We start from the raw sequence: 16,606 nt of genomic DNA, 5'->3' as shown, positions 1-16,606 counted from the left end.
TAGTAGTATTTTAGTTCACAAACTTTTCACTCGCATCTAATCCTGCCCACGGCGTCACTGCTCTTGTCTCTCCGTTTGAACCCCCCCTTCAAACCCAACGGTTGGGGAAAGACACCATAAAAAAAGGAAAGCTACTACGGACAGCAACACAAAATGTCTTCGAGAGCCGCACGCTGAATGCAATAAATTATTCGAGAAACCTTGTTGCCTTTGCCTGTTCGATGCGCCTCGAAAGCTCGAAGGCCAATTGGGTTGAGTGTGTGAGTCGTTGTTTCTAAGTCCAACAGTATGTTAAAGCTTTTCGGCTTAACGATAAAAATACAAAGGCAACCGAATAAGAGCGAAGGAAGAACGATTGGCACACGTTCGTGTTTGTGTTCAATAAATAGTATAGAAATAGGCTAGGATTGAACGACAAGGTGTTCGCGAAACAGGCTGCTTACATCCGTAAATCATGGGATCCTCGTTTTCCAGGAGTTTCTAACACGACACACACGCGATTGGCGCTAATGCTTGAGGGTATTAACTTTGTCCCTGTGCTTGTGTGCGTTCGAGTGCATAAACTTTCCTTACAGTTCGCTGTGAACGCTACTCCTCAGGAAAAAAGGTTCGATCATTCGAATCGATCCTCAGTGCGCTTCGTCCTTAGCAGCCCAACTCGTTTGCCTGACGTCGTCGTTTCGTTCGTCTTTAACGTGTATAAAAAGGTTATCTACTTTTGATTGAGAGCTCCACCTCCACACGCTGGATATCGGTGGTAGCAAACAGGATAGCGCGAAGACGATGATCTTCCAGGACCCCGTACCGGCCGTAGTGTATTTTGTTTGTTTGTTTGTTTGTCAGTGCCCCGGCTCATCCACTGGCTTCCTTTAACTTCCTGGACGATCTTGGGCAGAAATACCTCGCTTGCTGCGATTGCCTAAGCGAGCCTTTTTGGTGGATTTGGTGGATCGCTCCGTGTCCTTTGGGACGATTAAACCGCGATCGAGTAATCGGAAGGATGCCCGCTAGCGTTTCCTCCCCCAGTGCCTACTACATTCGGTCCTACACCTGTACCACCCATAATACTACCCACGAGAGAGCTGTTGTTGTTGTTGTTGTTGTTGTTGCTACCGCTACCGCCATTGTTGCCGTTGTTGTTGTTGATACCGTTGCCATTGTTGTTGGTTGGTCCTCCTGCCGCAGCTCCAATGGCGGCGCTATTGCTTTGGCTCGGGCGTGACCAAAGGGACGAGCGCATGCCAAGCTTAAGCTTCTTGATCGTGTCGATGTCACACTCCGCCTCGGACAGCTCGATGCGATCGGGAGTGGTGCCCTCTATCGGTACCTGGTGGAACAGTGGACCACCACCTGGTGCGCTGCCGTCCGGCAGGTGTAGTGGTGTCAGCAGCGAACGCATCGTGCCCCTCGGCATGTAGATGTGGTGGGTCTGACTTTGACTTTGGATTGCAGACACAAATCGAGGGGAAACAAGCGTCGGTCAGATTTGTTTTTTTTTGTTATTTCAGAGCGTTTTTTTGCGCGTAGGTTTTTGTTTGTTTTATGATTGCAAACGGTTTTGGAGATCGAGTTTTTTTTTTTGGGTGTTGGGTGGGGTTGTTTTCCATCAATGGTTCGAAGAAGCACGATATTTTTTTTTGTACAACATCATACGTGTTCATCGTTCATAGTTTGATGCATGATTTTTTGTATTTTTCGTTTCGTTTCGTTTTGATTCATATCGTTTAACATAGCCATAGCAGTGGTACAAGCATTTTACAATCATTTTCGGTTTTTGGATATTTTTTTTAGGTTTGAAGTTTTTTTGTTTTGTTTGAGAGATGGCGCAACAACAAACGAAGGTGATGAGGGGCAGTAGTAGTAGTAGTGGTAGTAGTAGTAGTAGTAGTAGTAGTAGTAGTAATGGTTGTAGTAGAAGTTGTAGTTGGTATCGAAACCGAGAAGAAGGTAGAGTCGTTTTAGTGATCAATTGCATTTTGCGGAACGATCAAATGTTGGTTTTTGGTTGGTTTGGTGATAGGAAGTGGTGATGGTGAATTCAAGTGAGCATGGTGAAGGATACTTTCTTTTTCGCTTTGATTTTTTTTGCTGCTTTAGATTTGGTTGCTTTATTATTTTGTTTTTGTTTTTGACTTTTAAGCTAGTGACACAGGTGTGTTAGTGACGATAAATGGCGCTGTTCGATCGTTCCCCGGGTTACATCTCCCGAGTCCTATCATTTTGTTCGGCAATTGTACTTTCAATTCAGTGAATTTTTTTACTCATTTTTTTACTCGTTTTTGGTGGTCGAAAAGTTTTGGCAACATAGAGTCGGTATAGGTGCTGCTTCTTTTTTTTTGGTTTTTGGTTTTTGGCTTCCATCTACACTAAACACTGGCCCCGACGATGGGGGGGGCGGGCTTAAAGAGAACTGTGTTTCGTGCCTAATTATCAGTCGACTAGCTGCAGCTGCGTCTGCGATTTAGCGAGTCCCTATCAATCAGCTATGCAAATCGATTGTGATTGGGGTTTTTTTTTCTGCGCTCTAATTTGCAACAACTTCAGCCCCGCACCGGTCCGCTGCTGTCCTGTGGGACAGGCAGCGATCGCACACATGCACACCCATTTCATCAACAGTTGGGAGACAGACGAGAGTTGGTGGAGCCGATTGTTCTACTACTGTGTATGGGACGAAACTGGGACGGCATGCGGGGAAGCTGAATCGGGACGTTATCGTTCTGGCAACTACTACGGGGTGACGCTATTGGTGACTGAGCTTTGGAGGACTTGTGTCGTGGTGTGGTGTTAGTGTTATGAAGGTGAAGATGATGGTACCTTGAACGGCCACGCCGAGGTAACGACTTTTGTTCGGACATCGGCGACAAATCGGACGATGTGCTCGATTGCGTGCCGTGATAAATTAGACCTGGAATAGAACGCATATAGTGGTTCGGGTTATAGCCGTGGTCGCCAGGTCCACCGGCCGCCACGTCCAGATCCTTACTGTGCTTCATCTTCGCGTCCAGCTGGTTGGACGACTCGGTACGGCTCGAGGTCAACTGGTCTTGGTCCGAGTCGGACTCCTCGCTTTCGGGTTCCGTTTTGCGCGAGTGTCTCCGCCGGCCCTTGGACGAGTTCTGCGGTGAAGTACACGAACGGGAAAAGAGCGTCTTGTTAACGATGTTTGCAAGTGATCGTGGAACCGTCAAAATGTGTCACGGTTGTGCAGCGTGCCAAAAACGCGCCCATTCTCCACACCTACACCACTGGCTGTGCCATGCTGAGCGCATAAGCGAAACTCAAGAGAGCTAAACTTAAAGACAAACAAATAATAAAAAAAAACGCCAACTCAATCGGGAAGGAATGCTGGAATGTGGATCGAGTGGAGGATCGAGATCGGGATCACGGGATCTTCTCTGTGGGTGAGAGCACTAGCGCAAACTCACCGCACCCGTTTGTTCATGTGTTTGCTGTAAATTTAGTTTGAAATCTTTTGGTTTTTGCTACATAGTTTTTTGAGTCATTTTTCAACAGGACATTCTATTCATGGGTCAGGAAGGAGAAGGCCGAATTAAATTAACATCGAATGCAAGCTGGCTAAAACTCAGTAAGAAGCCGTTCCAAATCAGCCAATCAGTGTGTGTGTGCGTGTCTGTGTGTGTGTGATTCGTCAAGACAGGATAAGAGAAGTAAAAAACGCACAATATTGTAGTATGGTGATTGATTGTGAAGTCTCAGTACCGCTGCAGGTGGTGGCGAAGCGCATCCCTCGGTCATGGCGCGTTCGTGGTACATGAAGGAATGCAGTAGTGTGTTGGCAGGCCCGCTATGATGAGGCTGCGCAAGTGTGCTGGCTTCCGACAGCTGGAACGTGGCGTACGGGGAGATGTCCTCGGATGTTTCTGAAACACGACAATGACACAGATGCTTAATGGTTGATGAAACAGAAACCTTATCGCACAAATGATATAATGTCGAAAACATGGTTGCTGAGTAAAGAATGGAGCGAAAATAATCAGATGACATTATGCATTAGGAATTGCATGCACTATAGTTAAAACTTAACGATCTATTATCGATATCCTGATTGGTATAGCCTTGAAGACGATTTTTACTAACGTTCTCTCGGCATCACTGCACGAAAGGATTGGAAAGCTGACCGAAGATAGCTTTCGCAATGTAAAGGATAAGCGTTTATAAAATGCTTTCTTGTTCCTCTTTACAATCGATATTTCCATGAAAATTCAAAGAAGTGATTAAAGCACGACTAGTAAAAGTGTTTAATTGCTTCTCCGTCAAGGATAACGATCCCATCGCAACAACGACCAAGAAATGCAAGTCTACTGATAGAAACATAAATGCGATCAAACTGATCTTCATTAACCAAACCAAAAATAAGTGATAAAAGGCATTGTTTTAGCATAACTTTACATACCAGGAATTTTATCGCCTGCCTGCAGTGCAACCTTGTGGATCGTGGCATAATAGCGATCACGTTGAGCGTCGGTGGTTTGTTGGCTTTCCATCGTGTCCTTGCGCTGACGACCTCGCTGACCTGTGGGACGGATGCGATATCGCAGATTAGCTAAAGCTTTCGAGCGCAAGCAAACGGTACCCGAGCACTTACGGTATTTGTAGCAGACCACTGTGAACGCGATGCAGATGATGGTGGCGGTGATCGTGATGATGATCGGTATCAGAAGCTGAATATTGTTATAAAAAATTTGAGAACGGTGTCCTCTTTGTACTAGTTCCGGCGGTGGTGGGTCTGTGAGTGAAAAAAAAAAAAGGAACACAAAAAAAAGCGCTCAGTATCACCGTACGATGTGGTATGGGTGTTCTTCGTTCACCTCCGTCTTTGGTGAGCGTCCAGAACGTGTACTCGGCGTTAGTCGATCCAGCCACGTTGTGTGCCTCCATTTTGAGACGATACATGGTCGAGGGTAGCAACCCAGACAGCGTGAATCGGCGTTGTGGTTTGAGTGCGTTCGACACCAGATGCCAATCGTCATCCAGGCCACTCGAGACGGACCGATACTGTAGCACGAAGTACATGATCGGACAACCATTGTCAGGCCATCCGTTTAAGCGCAGCACAACGGAGCTGGAGTTCGGTGCGATCAACACCGAGTCTGGAGGTACACCCGGTGGTTGGCCTTGCGTTTTCACGTTCAGTGTCGTGCTGGCGGAGGACGAACCGATCTTATTGTGTGCTACCAGGTACACCTGGTACGTGCTGCCACAGAACAGCCCTTTCAGATCGTGGCTAGAGGCGTGCCGGGAGAGTTGCATCTCTTCCAGGTTTCCGTGCACACGGCGGTAGTGTAACGAGAACGCCGTGATCGGAGCGTTCCCTGTCGAACCGATCTTCCAGTGTAGCAGAATGCTGCTAGAGGTCGCACTGGTCACGTACAACACCGGTGGACCTGGTGGAACCTGCACAAGTAGGTTGTGCGTGAGCCGATCCGTCCCAATGCCGTTGTCCACCTGACAGGTGTAGTTGCCGGTGTCACTAGTCTGCAACATCGTGACGATGATCTCGCCCGAATCGAGCAACTGGATGTTGTGTTGTGTGCCGGGTCGTAGCAAAGTGTCCCCTTTAAACCATTCTCGTCTCGGTTGTCCCACAGCCATGCAGTTCAACGAAGCCGACGACTTCCACGGTCGAATGGTGAGTCCTCCGAACGAGACGATCTTGGCTGGGACGCGATTTGACGTCAACTGAGACACAACGCGTGAGCTTTTGCCTTCACCGACTCGCGTCGATGCCGACACCCAGAACTGATACTCCGTGTGGCTTTGCAGCTGTTTCGCCTCGAAGTGATGCTGGTGTGCCTGCAGATTGCGTTTGTCGTTGTTCAGTTCTTCGCGCCCGTTGACAGCACGCATGTACAGGTTGTACTTCGTGATGATGCCGTTCGGGTCGCGTGGAGGCAACCACGACACGTACAGTGACGATGGTGAGCTGATGGCGATCTTGATGTCAGCCGGAGCCTCCGGGGCGTCTTCGTCCGTGTGACAGAACGAGGGCGGCGATATGACACCGTCTCCCATGCGCGTGTACGCCAACACCTGGATGCTGTAGTTGGAGAACTTTCGCAAGTTTGACAGGTGGATCGTAAGCGAGGTGGTCTTGCGCGTCTCCATCTCACCGCTACTGATCGCGTCTTCCGTGGCACACTCGTAGAACACCTTGTAGCCCTGCAGCAACCCATTGGTGTGATGTGCTTGGGGTGGTTGCCACGACACCTGTATCGAGGTCGAACTCTGCGCCATACAGCGGATGTCCTCGGGCGGTTTGCTCGGGACATCCTCCATCGTTTGCGCGGTAACTGGCTCGGAGAGCGGTCCTGGGCCGACTTGATTGAACGCCTGCGCGACGATGGTGTAGCGTGTGTACTTCGCCAGGTTACCGAGCAGTAGCTCACCGGTGCCATCCTCACCGTCACCGGAAATGGACGTAAAGTTGTAGCTGTTGGTGGTGGCGTGCATCGACCGGTAACCGATGTTGTAGCCCTGTATCTCACCATGCCGCAGCTCGTACGATGGCGGCATCCAGCTGATTAGGATCTCCGTCGATGAAATAGGCCGTGCGCCGAGATTGAGCGGTGGTCCAGCCGGCCTCTGGGGATCAGTCTTAATGAACAGCTCCTGACTCGGTGAGCTGCGACCTGCCGGACCCTCGGCGATGATGCGGAACATGTAGTTGGTGGCCGGTTTGAGGTTTTCGATGATCGTCGAGTACGTGGATGGTGTCGAAATGTCGATGTACTGCCACTGCCGATCGATCTCGCGGTACTCGACGATGTACTTCGAGACTTCGGCTGCATCACCACCGCGTGGTTGCCACTTTAGGTTTACCACGCGGCTCGAAACGGTGGCCGCTTCGAGTGAGGACGGTGGTTGCGGTGGTTCTTGTACCTGCAGCTGTACAAGCTGCTGATCGCGACCGTACAGGTTACTGGCTTGGCAGAAGTACGCCCCACTGTCGCTGCTATCCACGTTCGAGATCTGCACTTCGGCCGAGATCCCTTCCGGTGTGGCATCCTGCTTGATCGACACGCGATAGTTCGTGGATGGGTTGAGCTCGTGCTTGCCGTTGCGTAACCACACGACGTTGATCGGTTTGTCACCTTTCACTTCGCACTGCATGATCGCTGTGTCGCCTTTCTTCACGGTTACCATCTTGTTTTGGCCGGCAAAGTACGGCGATGCTGTCGATGGCGATGGGCAAAAAAAGGGTGTGAATAATGTAAGTTTTTACAAGTGAAAACGACAACACGGAGAGAAACGCATGATCAGACGCTTAGCGTGAATATTTTAGGCTGTTTGCAAACTGTGCTTGTAGGATTAACTGCTCACCGGACTGAGGATAGCAGTAACAGAAGTTTCATGAAAGGACAAGTCTTCTAGATGTTATATATTTTTATGTTATATGCACATGATAAATGTAGATTGCAATCATACTAAGTTTAAGTTTATGAATTTTAAACGTTGAAAAAATATGACATGGAACTGCCCATTTGAAATGAATATGCGATATCAGGAAAAGTTACTGATTTGATTCGCTCATAATAAGATCCGATCATGCTCAAACGCTCAGAAAAATAAGCTCTACATCACAGCACGTGTGCGAAAAACAATGTTTAAAAAATCTCTAACATGCCTAGTGCCATACACTGTACAGATAATACTAAAGACAGATGGTTGCCTGTTCATCAGTTTCCCATTGTCGACGCAAGATTAAACGAACCAAACACACATGGATACTCACAGTTCACTTTGAGCTGAATAACTTTTCCAATACCGGTCCCAATGCCGTTGTTTGCCTGGCAGAGGTAGAAACCCTCACGGTCCTCCTTCACGTGCTGCAGCAGTAGCGAGCCGTTGGCCAGCAGTTTGGTGTACGGACGTTCCCGTACCTCCTCGTAGTCACCAGATTTGCTTCCTGTGTGCACCGGATGCGATCGAGATGGTGTAGAATGGTACGAAATAAACACAGTGAACACGGGTGGACGGAAGAGTAAAATTGAGTTATAATGAGTTCCCGGTGTGTTTATTTGCTTGCTTTTGGGGCGATTTTTTTCTCTTCTCTTCATTCCACAATCTGCCAAAAATCTGCTCTCCCTTCGTGTGGCATTTCTTTGCAATTCTTCGAAACGAAAGGGCTGCTGATGGGAGTGATTTACGAGCGACTAAGCAAGCGCCCGGGAATCGCTTTTTTTTGTGCACCCGATAGCACCCTCATTTTGGTGCGTGTTGTGTGCCAACCGTCTAAGGTGGGCGTCAAGTCGGCAAGTCGACAAATCTCGAGCAAGGTAGCGGGAGAGCGCACAAGCTAAAGAAAAAGAATAACACATCCCCTTGATCACCCCCGAAAATCACTCACCTGTTGCTTTCTTCCACAGAATTGTCGGCACGGGGACGCCCTGAGCCTGGCAGTGAAGCATAATGTGCCGGTTCCGTTCGACACTCACGTCGGTCGGTTCGACTACCCAACGGGGTGGAACTGGAAAGCGGGTTGATTTTATCCATCCCATTGAGTTGCGGAGGTTTCGGGAAACCGTTCGAGTGATGTTTGTATTTTTTTTTTGGTTTTGCGTCCCAGAAGAACCCATCCAATCGACCGTTCCAGAACCGGCGCCCGACGGCAAGACGAACGGTCCAAAGAACACAAACCCAACATGCGAGAACGGGACGTAGACCGTACATGGGAGAGAGTGAGAAAGAGAGAGAGAGAGGTGGATCCCATCCGGTAACGGTCGGGGGTGGGGATGGAAAGAAAAGTTTATCGTTAGTGGAAGGAAAGCGAGCCAAAAGTTTTTGCCGTGGCAAAAAGTTTTTCGTGGATTTTCGATCATGTTTCTTTTTTTTTTTTTTGCTCGGTCAAATGGTGCAATTTACGATGAGTGAAAGGGGGAAGAGGGAGAGCGTGGGGAATGGTGATAGCGGGTGTGACAAAGTGCAGGCAGACAGGCTGTGCAGGCTGTGCAGGCAGGCAGGTAGGTAGGTCAGGATCGTCACAATAAGAGGGAACCGAGGATGGTGCTGGAAGCCGTTTGCTTTCACATTTGTTTATTATTGCTTCGAAAAGTGGTAGTGATATATTTCGGCGCAAAAGCGTGTTTTTATTTTCTTTGTAGATTTGCAACATAGCCGTTTGGTTGGTGCACTAATCAGAACGCGCGTGGGGAGATTTGTGCTGGATGCGACGCGAGTGCAATAAGTGGTCTATTTTGCTCCGTTTAGCGGGTTGCATTTGCGGGGAAAAGAGCACGGAACGGAAAAATCTCACTCACACACACAAATAAACACACACACAAACACACACTAAAACATTTGCATGGATGGTGCGGAACATCACGGGAGTAACAGAAATAAGCGAATCAAAACTTTCTCCCGATCAAGCATTATGACGTATTCAAAGCAAACGCGCTACAAGTGTACTTGGTTGTCGGGTTGACATCTGTATCATTTTGTTTTCCGAACGTTTGGCCCCGAAGGTGCTTGTGAAAGTTTCACGGGTGGTGAAAAGTTTTTCATTTTGGGAGTGCTTCATAAATTCGATTGTGAAGAATCGTATCCGCCTTGCGCTGGGCATCACGTCGTGGGGTATGCATGCCTAGGAATGGATGGAGTGGTGGATGATTTTGAAAACCTTTTTTGAAACTTATGTTTTAGATGCATTTTAAGTATTTCAAACGGTACAGTAATCATTGCAACCTTTGATGCAAGATTTCACATGATACTTTGATGCAACATTTCAAAAATTCTTTAAATGCCATTGGAATGCTGGTTAAAAATGTTAAAGTATCCAATTGTCAACAACAACCCTTCTATTTAAACAGCCCACGGTGCGCTTCTAACTTTGACCTCCAATGCTTGGGCACATAAACGGTGCCTGTTCAGCACCTGTTAACGACAAAACATGACGTTCAAAGTAACGCAAGCCTGAACTTGGTCTTGTTGTACTTTGAAATGGATTTGTTCAATGAAGCGTGCGGGTTTGCACAGATGGCTGGCTACAATGCAACGAGCTTACTGCCTTCGATTGAACAACACTAAGTAGCTCATTTCGGTAGCATTGGAGAGCAGTAAAGGAAGCCTTTCTACTGGCTCGATGAGGTGTTTACGAGCTACAGTTACGGTAATTTCCTACGGCAGACACACAGCTGCATGGTACGTTCGGGAGGCTGTAATCTTCCAGCTAGTTGACTTTATCGCCAAGATATTGTCGTGCAACATACTGCTCTACAGCGTAAAGGGAAAATAAATAGTAAACAAAACATTAACAATCCATCTCAATATAAGAGGGTAATTTGAAAAGGACCAGGCGCCTCCATTAAACAAGTGCAGCGTGCCAGTATTGAACTTTAAATCAGACGAAAATAATTTTTAAAGTTACAATGCTTTAAAAATTTTCGTTAATGTTTTTATCGTATAAATTTTTCATGCAAATAAAATTATATTGCGAAAAGCCAACTTAGAACTTAGCGATAGCTAGCTCACTTGGGCGTACGTACTTCGTTGACAGACCTGGAAAGGGCATCTCCGGTCGAACACAACAAGAGAGAAAATATAGTACAGACGAAAACATATGGCAATCCCATTGTAACAACAAAATTCAAGCCTATTTTTTCATGTGAAAAAATTTCAAAAACAACCAGGCGCATCCATTAGATACCAATATTTTAAACTGATAAGATACCAATATCAAAGCTCAAAACTGTACAAAATATCAAGGGTACAATTATGATTAAACAAAATGCATTGTTACAACAAAAATCAAACTGCAAAACATTATTTTAGTATAAATATTGATTATAGAACATTGTAAGAACATTGCATAGAAAAGTGAACTTTTTGCACATGGCCTGTTGTCTCATGGCTAGTTGGTGTATGGTGTTATTATTACACCATTCACACATCAGAAAATAAAATGAATACGACAACAAAAAAAAACGAACGCTGATCAACCGCTAACTGCAAACACAAAAATTTACGCTGTATATTTTCGCGGTTTGGCTGCCTGCTTTTGTCGCGCTGTACCTCGCACATGAGCATCGCGGCCCGTTCATCACGTCCGGTCAAACAAAACGAAACGAATCATGAAAGGAAGTCAAACAAACCACGCAAATGATACACCAGTGCGCTCGAGCGAGCTTGAGCACGAAAAATGAAAACCTGCAATGGTATGAATAAGAAAGTGATGGAGTGGTAGGGGGAAGAGAGAGAGAGAGAGAGAGAGATAAAAAAGAACTCCCTCCCCTCCCGTATCAATACGAAAACGCGCGTTCCCATCTCGATCAGCCGATCGATATCTTTTCATAACGCCCTTTTGTACGCTGCCGCATTCAAGTGCAGCTGGGCTGAAAAGCGACACGAGAGCAGATAACATGCGAACGTGGTTCCCGATACGGGTGTGGTATGGGAAAAAAGCCTGTCAGCTGCCGATTGAACGTTGAGAGTGCATTTTATTCGCAGTGCGTGCTTACGTGCGTGAATTTTCGATCCATTAGGTAGCCGCAATTGAAGTGGGGGGCTGTGAATAAAAAAACCTAGAAAACCCCCATAAGCCCAACCAATACCAGCACTCGCCGAGGGGCCACACGCAGCAGCAGGGATTGGCTGTGGTAATGAGAAATTATGGCAAAAGCAGCCGTAAATTGGCATGCCAGCATGCGAACCGATAGAAACGCCATGAGTTTCCCCCCTTGGGGCGGCGGTTCAGCAAAGAGCGTGAAGTTTGTTTTATTAATTTCTGACTAATAACAGCGATATTAGCCGTGATTATTGATTATTATCGTCAGTTTTTCCGACAGCTTTCCCTACGTTTTGCCGAGGTGCTGGGATTGTATGCGTCCACAAATAGGTTTGCTGGTGTTGGTGATCTGGTGGCAGGAGAACGCGACAATGCTGGCAATGCTGCGGACGTGCATGCTTGGGAAGGTATAAACGATTGGTGTGATTGACTCCACAGGGACCACATGTTCATGCGTGCAACGTTCTGCCCCGGAGGCTTAGTGGGAATTATCTAATGCTGTAATGCGATCAATAAGCCGACCCGCGTGGTCAGGGAAAAGCCATGACCGATGGTATCCCCATGCGGAAAGCGAATCAAGAGTGCGGAAATGAGCCGTGATTTATAAACATGCAATTCTGAAGGAGCCATGGCCGATTGAGGGAAACGGTAAGCGATAATCGATATGACTAGTTGGGTTCGCTATCGAGTGCGCTTCACTCTCGATGGATGATATGATTTTTGTTTGTTTCACTAGTCATTAATTAGCGCTTTCCCGAGTGAATGAATAAAGTAAAAGAACTTCACATTTGAGAGGTGAGACGAATTCACTGAAGTCACATCTCGTATGACGCCCTTTTCGCATGGAAAACATGGATGTAAAAGTGGCTTACGTGAAAACTATCGAAAAATAATGAAGAACCATTTCAAACAGTCAAAACCTTTAAGTTAACCTGCACACCACCAGTATTTTGGTTTATTGCAGCAGCTCGCGTTGCACAAATCTTCCCAGTTCGTTTGATTTTGCGATACGTTGAATAAGCGATAAGATATAGACAAACGGACTGGGGGAAGGATTAAACAGGTAGTAATTTGCTGACATCTTCCAATAGCATCTACCAAAATTGTAGAGGTGTTGAAAACTATGAAAAACATTAAATTTATGTACTACTCTATCTAGGGGTGTGATAAATGAAACGAGAAAAACGGAAGTGCTTCAATGGATTCACTGAAACGTCAATACAAGGATACGGAGGAAGTTGACCTCAAGATAAAACAAGGTAAGTGCCAGGGCGATGGAGACAAGGAAGATGATGGTTAGTCATGTGTGAGGGTTAAGGCAGATGAGTAGCGTAAGCTTTTTGATGATTTCCATTAAATACAGTGAAAGTGCTATAAGAAAAAAACAAATCAAATATATAAAGGATGGGCAGGGGTGCAAAACAGCCAACAGATAACACATTTGGTGTCAAGCTAACAGACAGTGTAGTTTTCAATTAAACTTCAATAAAAGTGCTGTATGTATGATATGACGAGTTCAGTTGAAACACGTTAGCTCAGTAACTTGTTAAAGATTACGAACATTTTATTATCCTGTATTTATGTGAGTATTTTTAAGTTTGAAAACTACACTATCGCCCATAGTACTCAAAGTATGTGAGGAGAGAGAGAGAGAGAGGAAGTCATAAAATAAGAAAAAGGTGTAAATAAATAGTTTAAATGTTATATACGAGCCCATAGCAATAGAAACAGATAGAAAGGGTGTTCGTTTTGAGTACGCATGGCAAAAATAGAGATAGCGATACAAATGCAAGGGATAGCGAGAAAGGGATGAGAAAGGGAAAACCGAAATAATACGATAAAGTGATACTAAAAATATGCGTCTGATCAAAAGCGGTTGCATCGGCTGAAGCGAACGAGTGGTAGCTATTCGGGGCAGTCATGGGATTTTAATTTTATTATTTTTTTTTCTCCCATTACTCAACTATCCACCAACAGCAGCAGCAGCAGGAAAAAAACCTTTCGCCCCTAACGGGGAACGGGATTTATGTCATGGTGTGGTTTTTCGCCTTTTTTATTTCGCTATTAATTTTAGCATGCGATTTTGAGCGAAAAACGAACCCCACCCCCCCGGTGTAACTCATTCGCGGCTAGCAAAACGAAGAAGAAAGCAAAATGCAAAGGAAGAAGAAAAATGCCTCTCCCGGCTTGAAATGGGATAGTATTTCGTCGGCATTTTTCGATTTTAAGCTCCCTCCAGGCACCGTGGCCGTGGGGGACCTTCCAATTTGGTGGAAAGCACGTCAGATGATTAAAAGCCGTCGTCAGTACTTGCTGCGTTGGTGGAATTTCATACTCGTTCATGGCTGGAGCTTAACCAAAAAACAAAAAAAAAAGCGTGTGCTCAACGTGCAGCAAAAACGAGCACGAACGAGTGCGATATGGCAAACTGGCATCCTTTCGTCGCCTTTTTTCCCATCGCAGCAGTGTGCAATTTTTTTTTTGAATTTATGCACCACGTCATCAGCAGGGGCGCGAGCACAGAGAAACACAGTGATTTTGCCGACAGGAAACCGGATAGATTCATTAGAGATTGTGCCGGTATAATGACATCGCCTGCTTTGCTTGCGCCGGCGGAAATAATGGGGCGTACATTTATTCACCGCGAATAGCTAGGTCAACCCAACCACCCGGCAATCATATGAAACGAGGTGAGCTCAACCCTCTATATAGATTTTTTCTTTTCACCTCAGCTCCATAACTCCATGATCCCTGAGAAGGCACACCTCGTTCGCTGAGAGCCGATGCTGGCCACATTCCGAAATCAGAGCGGTGGAACGTAATGCAAGCGACACGCAGTGCAGTTGAAAGCGTCTTGCTAGTTTCGTACTACGGTCTTCGGGAGTGAACACTGGGGCCGGGAATGTTTTCGCCCCCGCGAAAGGATACATCGAACGATTTAGAGCTTCTTTATTTTACATAAGCCCGTGGCTCTTTGTTTTTGGCCGTTAGCGCTGTGTCGTAGTCTTTGCTTTAACTTTGGGGACTGTTGCTTCCGGCTCCTTCTTGGACGAAACTACGTGGGCGAGGGTGCGTCAACACACACTGAGGCGTTTTTGGTGAGGGAAAGCGTGTACAGGACAAAGAGAGAGAGTGCGGGAAGCGGTGCGATGGCTGGAACGGATGCCGAACCTTTTTTTTTTTTGGTTGGAATTCGTATTTGCTGCTACATTTCTTTTTTTTTTGTGTGTGGTTTTATCCTGCAGTGAGTTATCATTTGATTGTAACTAAAACACACTAACACACGGGCGCCCGCAAGCGCATACCCATTCATACACGTACGAGAAAAATGGAAAACTAAATCGTGCGGTTGTGTTGCGGACGGATGGTGAACGTTTGAGACGTTGATAAGAAAAAAAAATATTTTTCGGTTAAAACCTGCATGTTTTCTCAAACATTTGAACAAATCCCAGCCACAACAGAAAATGACACTTACGCACACTTCTACAACATCTCGCTTTCACTCCCGTAACCACTCATACATTCACACGCACACAAACTATGTGAAAAGCTTTTAGCCTACTGCGTCTAATTTTTGTTGACAACAACGCCTGGATGCTGGGGTTGGCTAAGCTTCTTTTGCTTTCGCGCCTTTCGCTCTTACTTGCTCTTTTATAACTCAACCATGTCTCCTGTGATTGTGTGTGCTGTGTGTGTGTGTGTGTGTGTTTTCACTTTGGTGGCCATTTTTAGTAATGGCTAACGGGAGATGAAAAAAAGTGTCGCCGAAAAAGCACAACACAAAAAAAAACAAACCGGAAAACATAAAAGTACCAGCCAGCCGCGCGGCGGTTCGGGTTGTGGTTGGTGGTTTTGCGCAACATTTAATTGTACAAAAAAAAAGGTGAACTAAACAATTCCATAGTAGAAAAAAAATGTTGTTCTTTTTTCGTACGAACAATGTTGGCACATTACGAGTGCCCTTTTTTTTTTTTGCTAAAATGTTGTTGAACTCTAGAAAGCATTCTTTTGAGGCTTCAAATTGCGCTGATGCCGGGTGTGGTGTTTTTTTCGCTTTCGGTGCACAGTGGCGCACACTTGTATTACGAAATACATTGCAGAATCGTTAGACGCACAGGATTCCCACAGGGGAAATATTAGGAAACACCATCCGCGAAATTGGCAGAGAGAGAGAGAGAGCAAGATTTTTTTCTTGCAATCGCACCAAAAGAAACACACTTGAAGTTTGCGTTCCGCCGGCACAGATGGAAGGCTATTGGATTTGAAGAACGTGAACGATCTGGTGCCCCAAGAGAGCGCTCGATAACGAACTTAGCTATACAACGAGAAAACTATAATTACGCAACGTAGAAAAAAAAATGTGTGTGTGTCTTTTGTAAAAGCTGTGTTCTAATACTACGAAATAAGGAGATACTTTCGATGAATTTTTAGTTTGTTTGCTCTTACGACGCGAATGAGTAGCTTCAAATGTTTTGGGCGGTCGATTGATAAGAAAAATGTAGATTATGCATAAATATAGTTAGATCTTAGCTGAATATAAGCAAAATAAATTACGTCACAGTTTGTTGGAAATTTTGATGGATTCAAGTTTGGAAAAAACAAACCCAGACACAGTTGAGTTAAGTGGTTAGGCGTTTAGTTTCGTACTGATAGAATAGATGGTTCCATTGCAGGATACAAATTCCATCCAAGCACCATTTCCAGCCTGCTAGCGGTGGGTGAGCCCGGGATGGGTAACGATCAACACTGGTCGTGAGGTAGAGTAGTAGGTGCAGTAAGGCGTAACACATTGCATTGCAAAAGCTCGGTCACACATCGGTCGAAAAATGAAAACGTTAAGCGAAGTTACACTAGCGTGGTGCAAGGGTTGCATATGGCGCGGTGTTTTTTTGTTTTTTGCTTTTTTTTGCTGGAGGTAACAACAAACGAGTGCCAGGATAATCGTTGCAATGTGGTTAAGCCAATGTACTCAAACTTTATAATTGTGGCAAAGACGCAAACACGAGCGAGGGCAGGTTAGGGCAAACAGTTAGCTTCGGAGGGGTGCTTTTGATAATGCATATAATGGTGATCATCTAATACAGA

General features: G+C 45.9%; 1 protein-coding gene across 1 annotated transcript in view; it reads right to left on the bottom strand.

Moving 5' to 3' along the window:
- Window positions 1-212: 212 nt before the first annotated feature.
- The window catches only part of LOC128726849 (cell adhesion molecule Dscam2), a 42,798-nt gene continuing 26,404 nt past the window's right edge, over window positions 213-16,606 (bottom strand). The window contains exons 10-17 of the mRNA XM_053820687.1: window positions 8,369-8,488; window positions 7,754-7,927; window positions 4,830-7,193; window positions 4,607-4,747; window positions 4,415-4,534; window positions 3,682-3,881; window positions 2,815-3,116; window positions 213-1,439 (exon numbers count right to left, since the gene is read on the bottom strand). Of these exons, the coding sequence (XP_053676662.1) occupies window positions 974-1,439; window positions 2,815-3,116; window positions 3,682-3,881; window positions 4,415-4,534; window positions 4,607-4,747; window positions 4,830-7,193; window positions 7,754-7,927; window positions 8,369-8,488 (3,887 nt within the window). The 3' untranslated portion in view covers window positions 213-973. The remainder of the gene's footprint in view (window positions 1,440-2,814; window positions 3,117-3,681; window positions 3,882-4,414; window positions 4,535-4,606; window positions 4,748-4,829; window positions 7,194-7,753; window positions 7,928-8,368; window positions 8,489-16,606) is intronic.

This window comes from Anopheles nili, chromosome 3, assembly GCF_943737925.1.
Source record: "Anopheles nili chromosome 3, idAnoNiliSN_F5_01, whole genome shotgun sequence".
Classification (NCBI taxonomy): domain Eukaryota; kingdom Metazoa; phylum Arthropoda; class Insecta; order Diptera; family Culicidae; genus Anopheles; species Anopheles nili.
The sequence above is the reverse complement of the archived record's forward strand: the minus strand, read 5'-3'. Positions and strand labels throughout refer to the sequence as shown.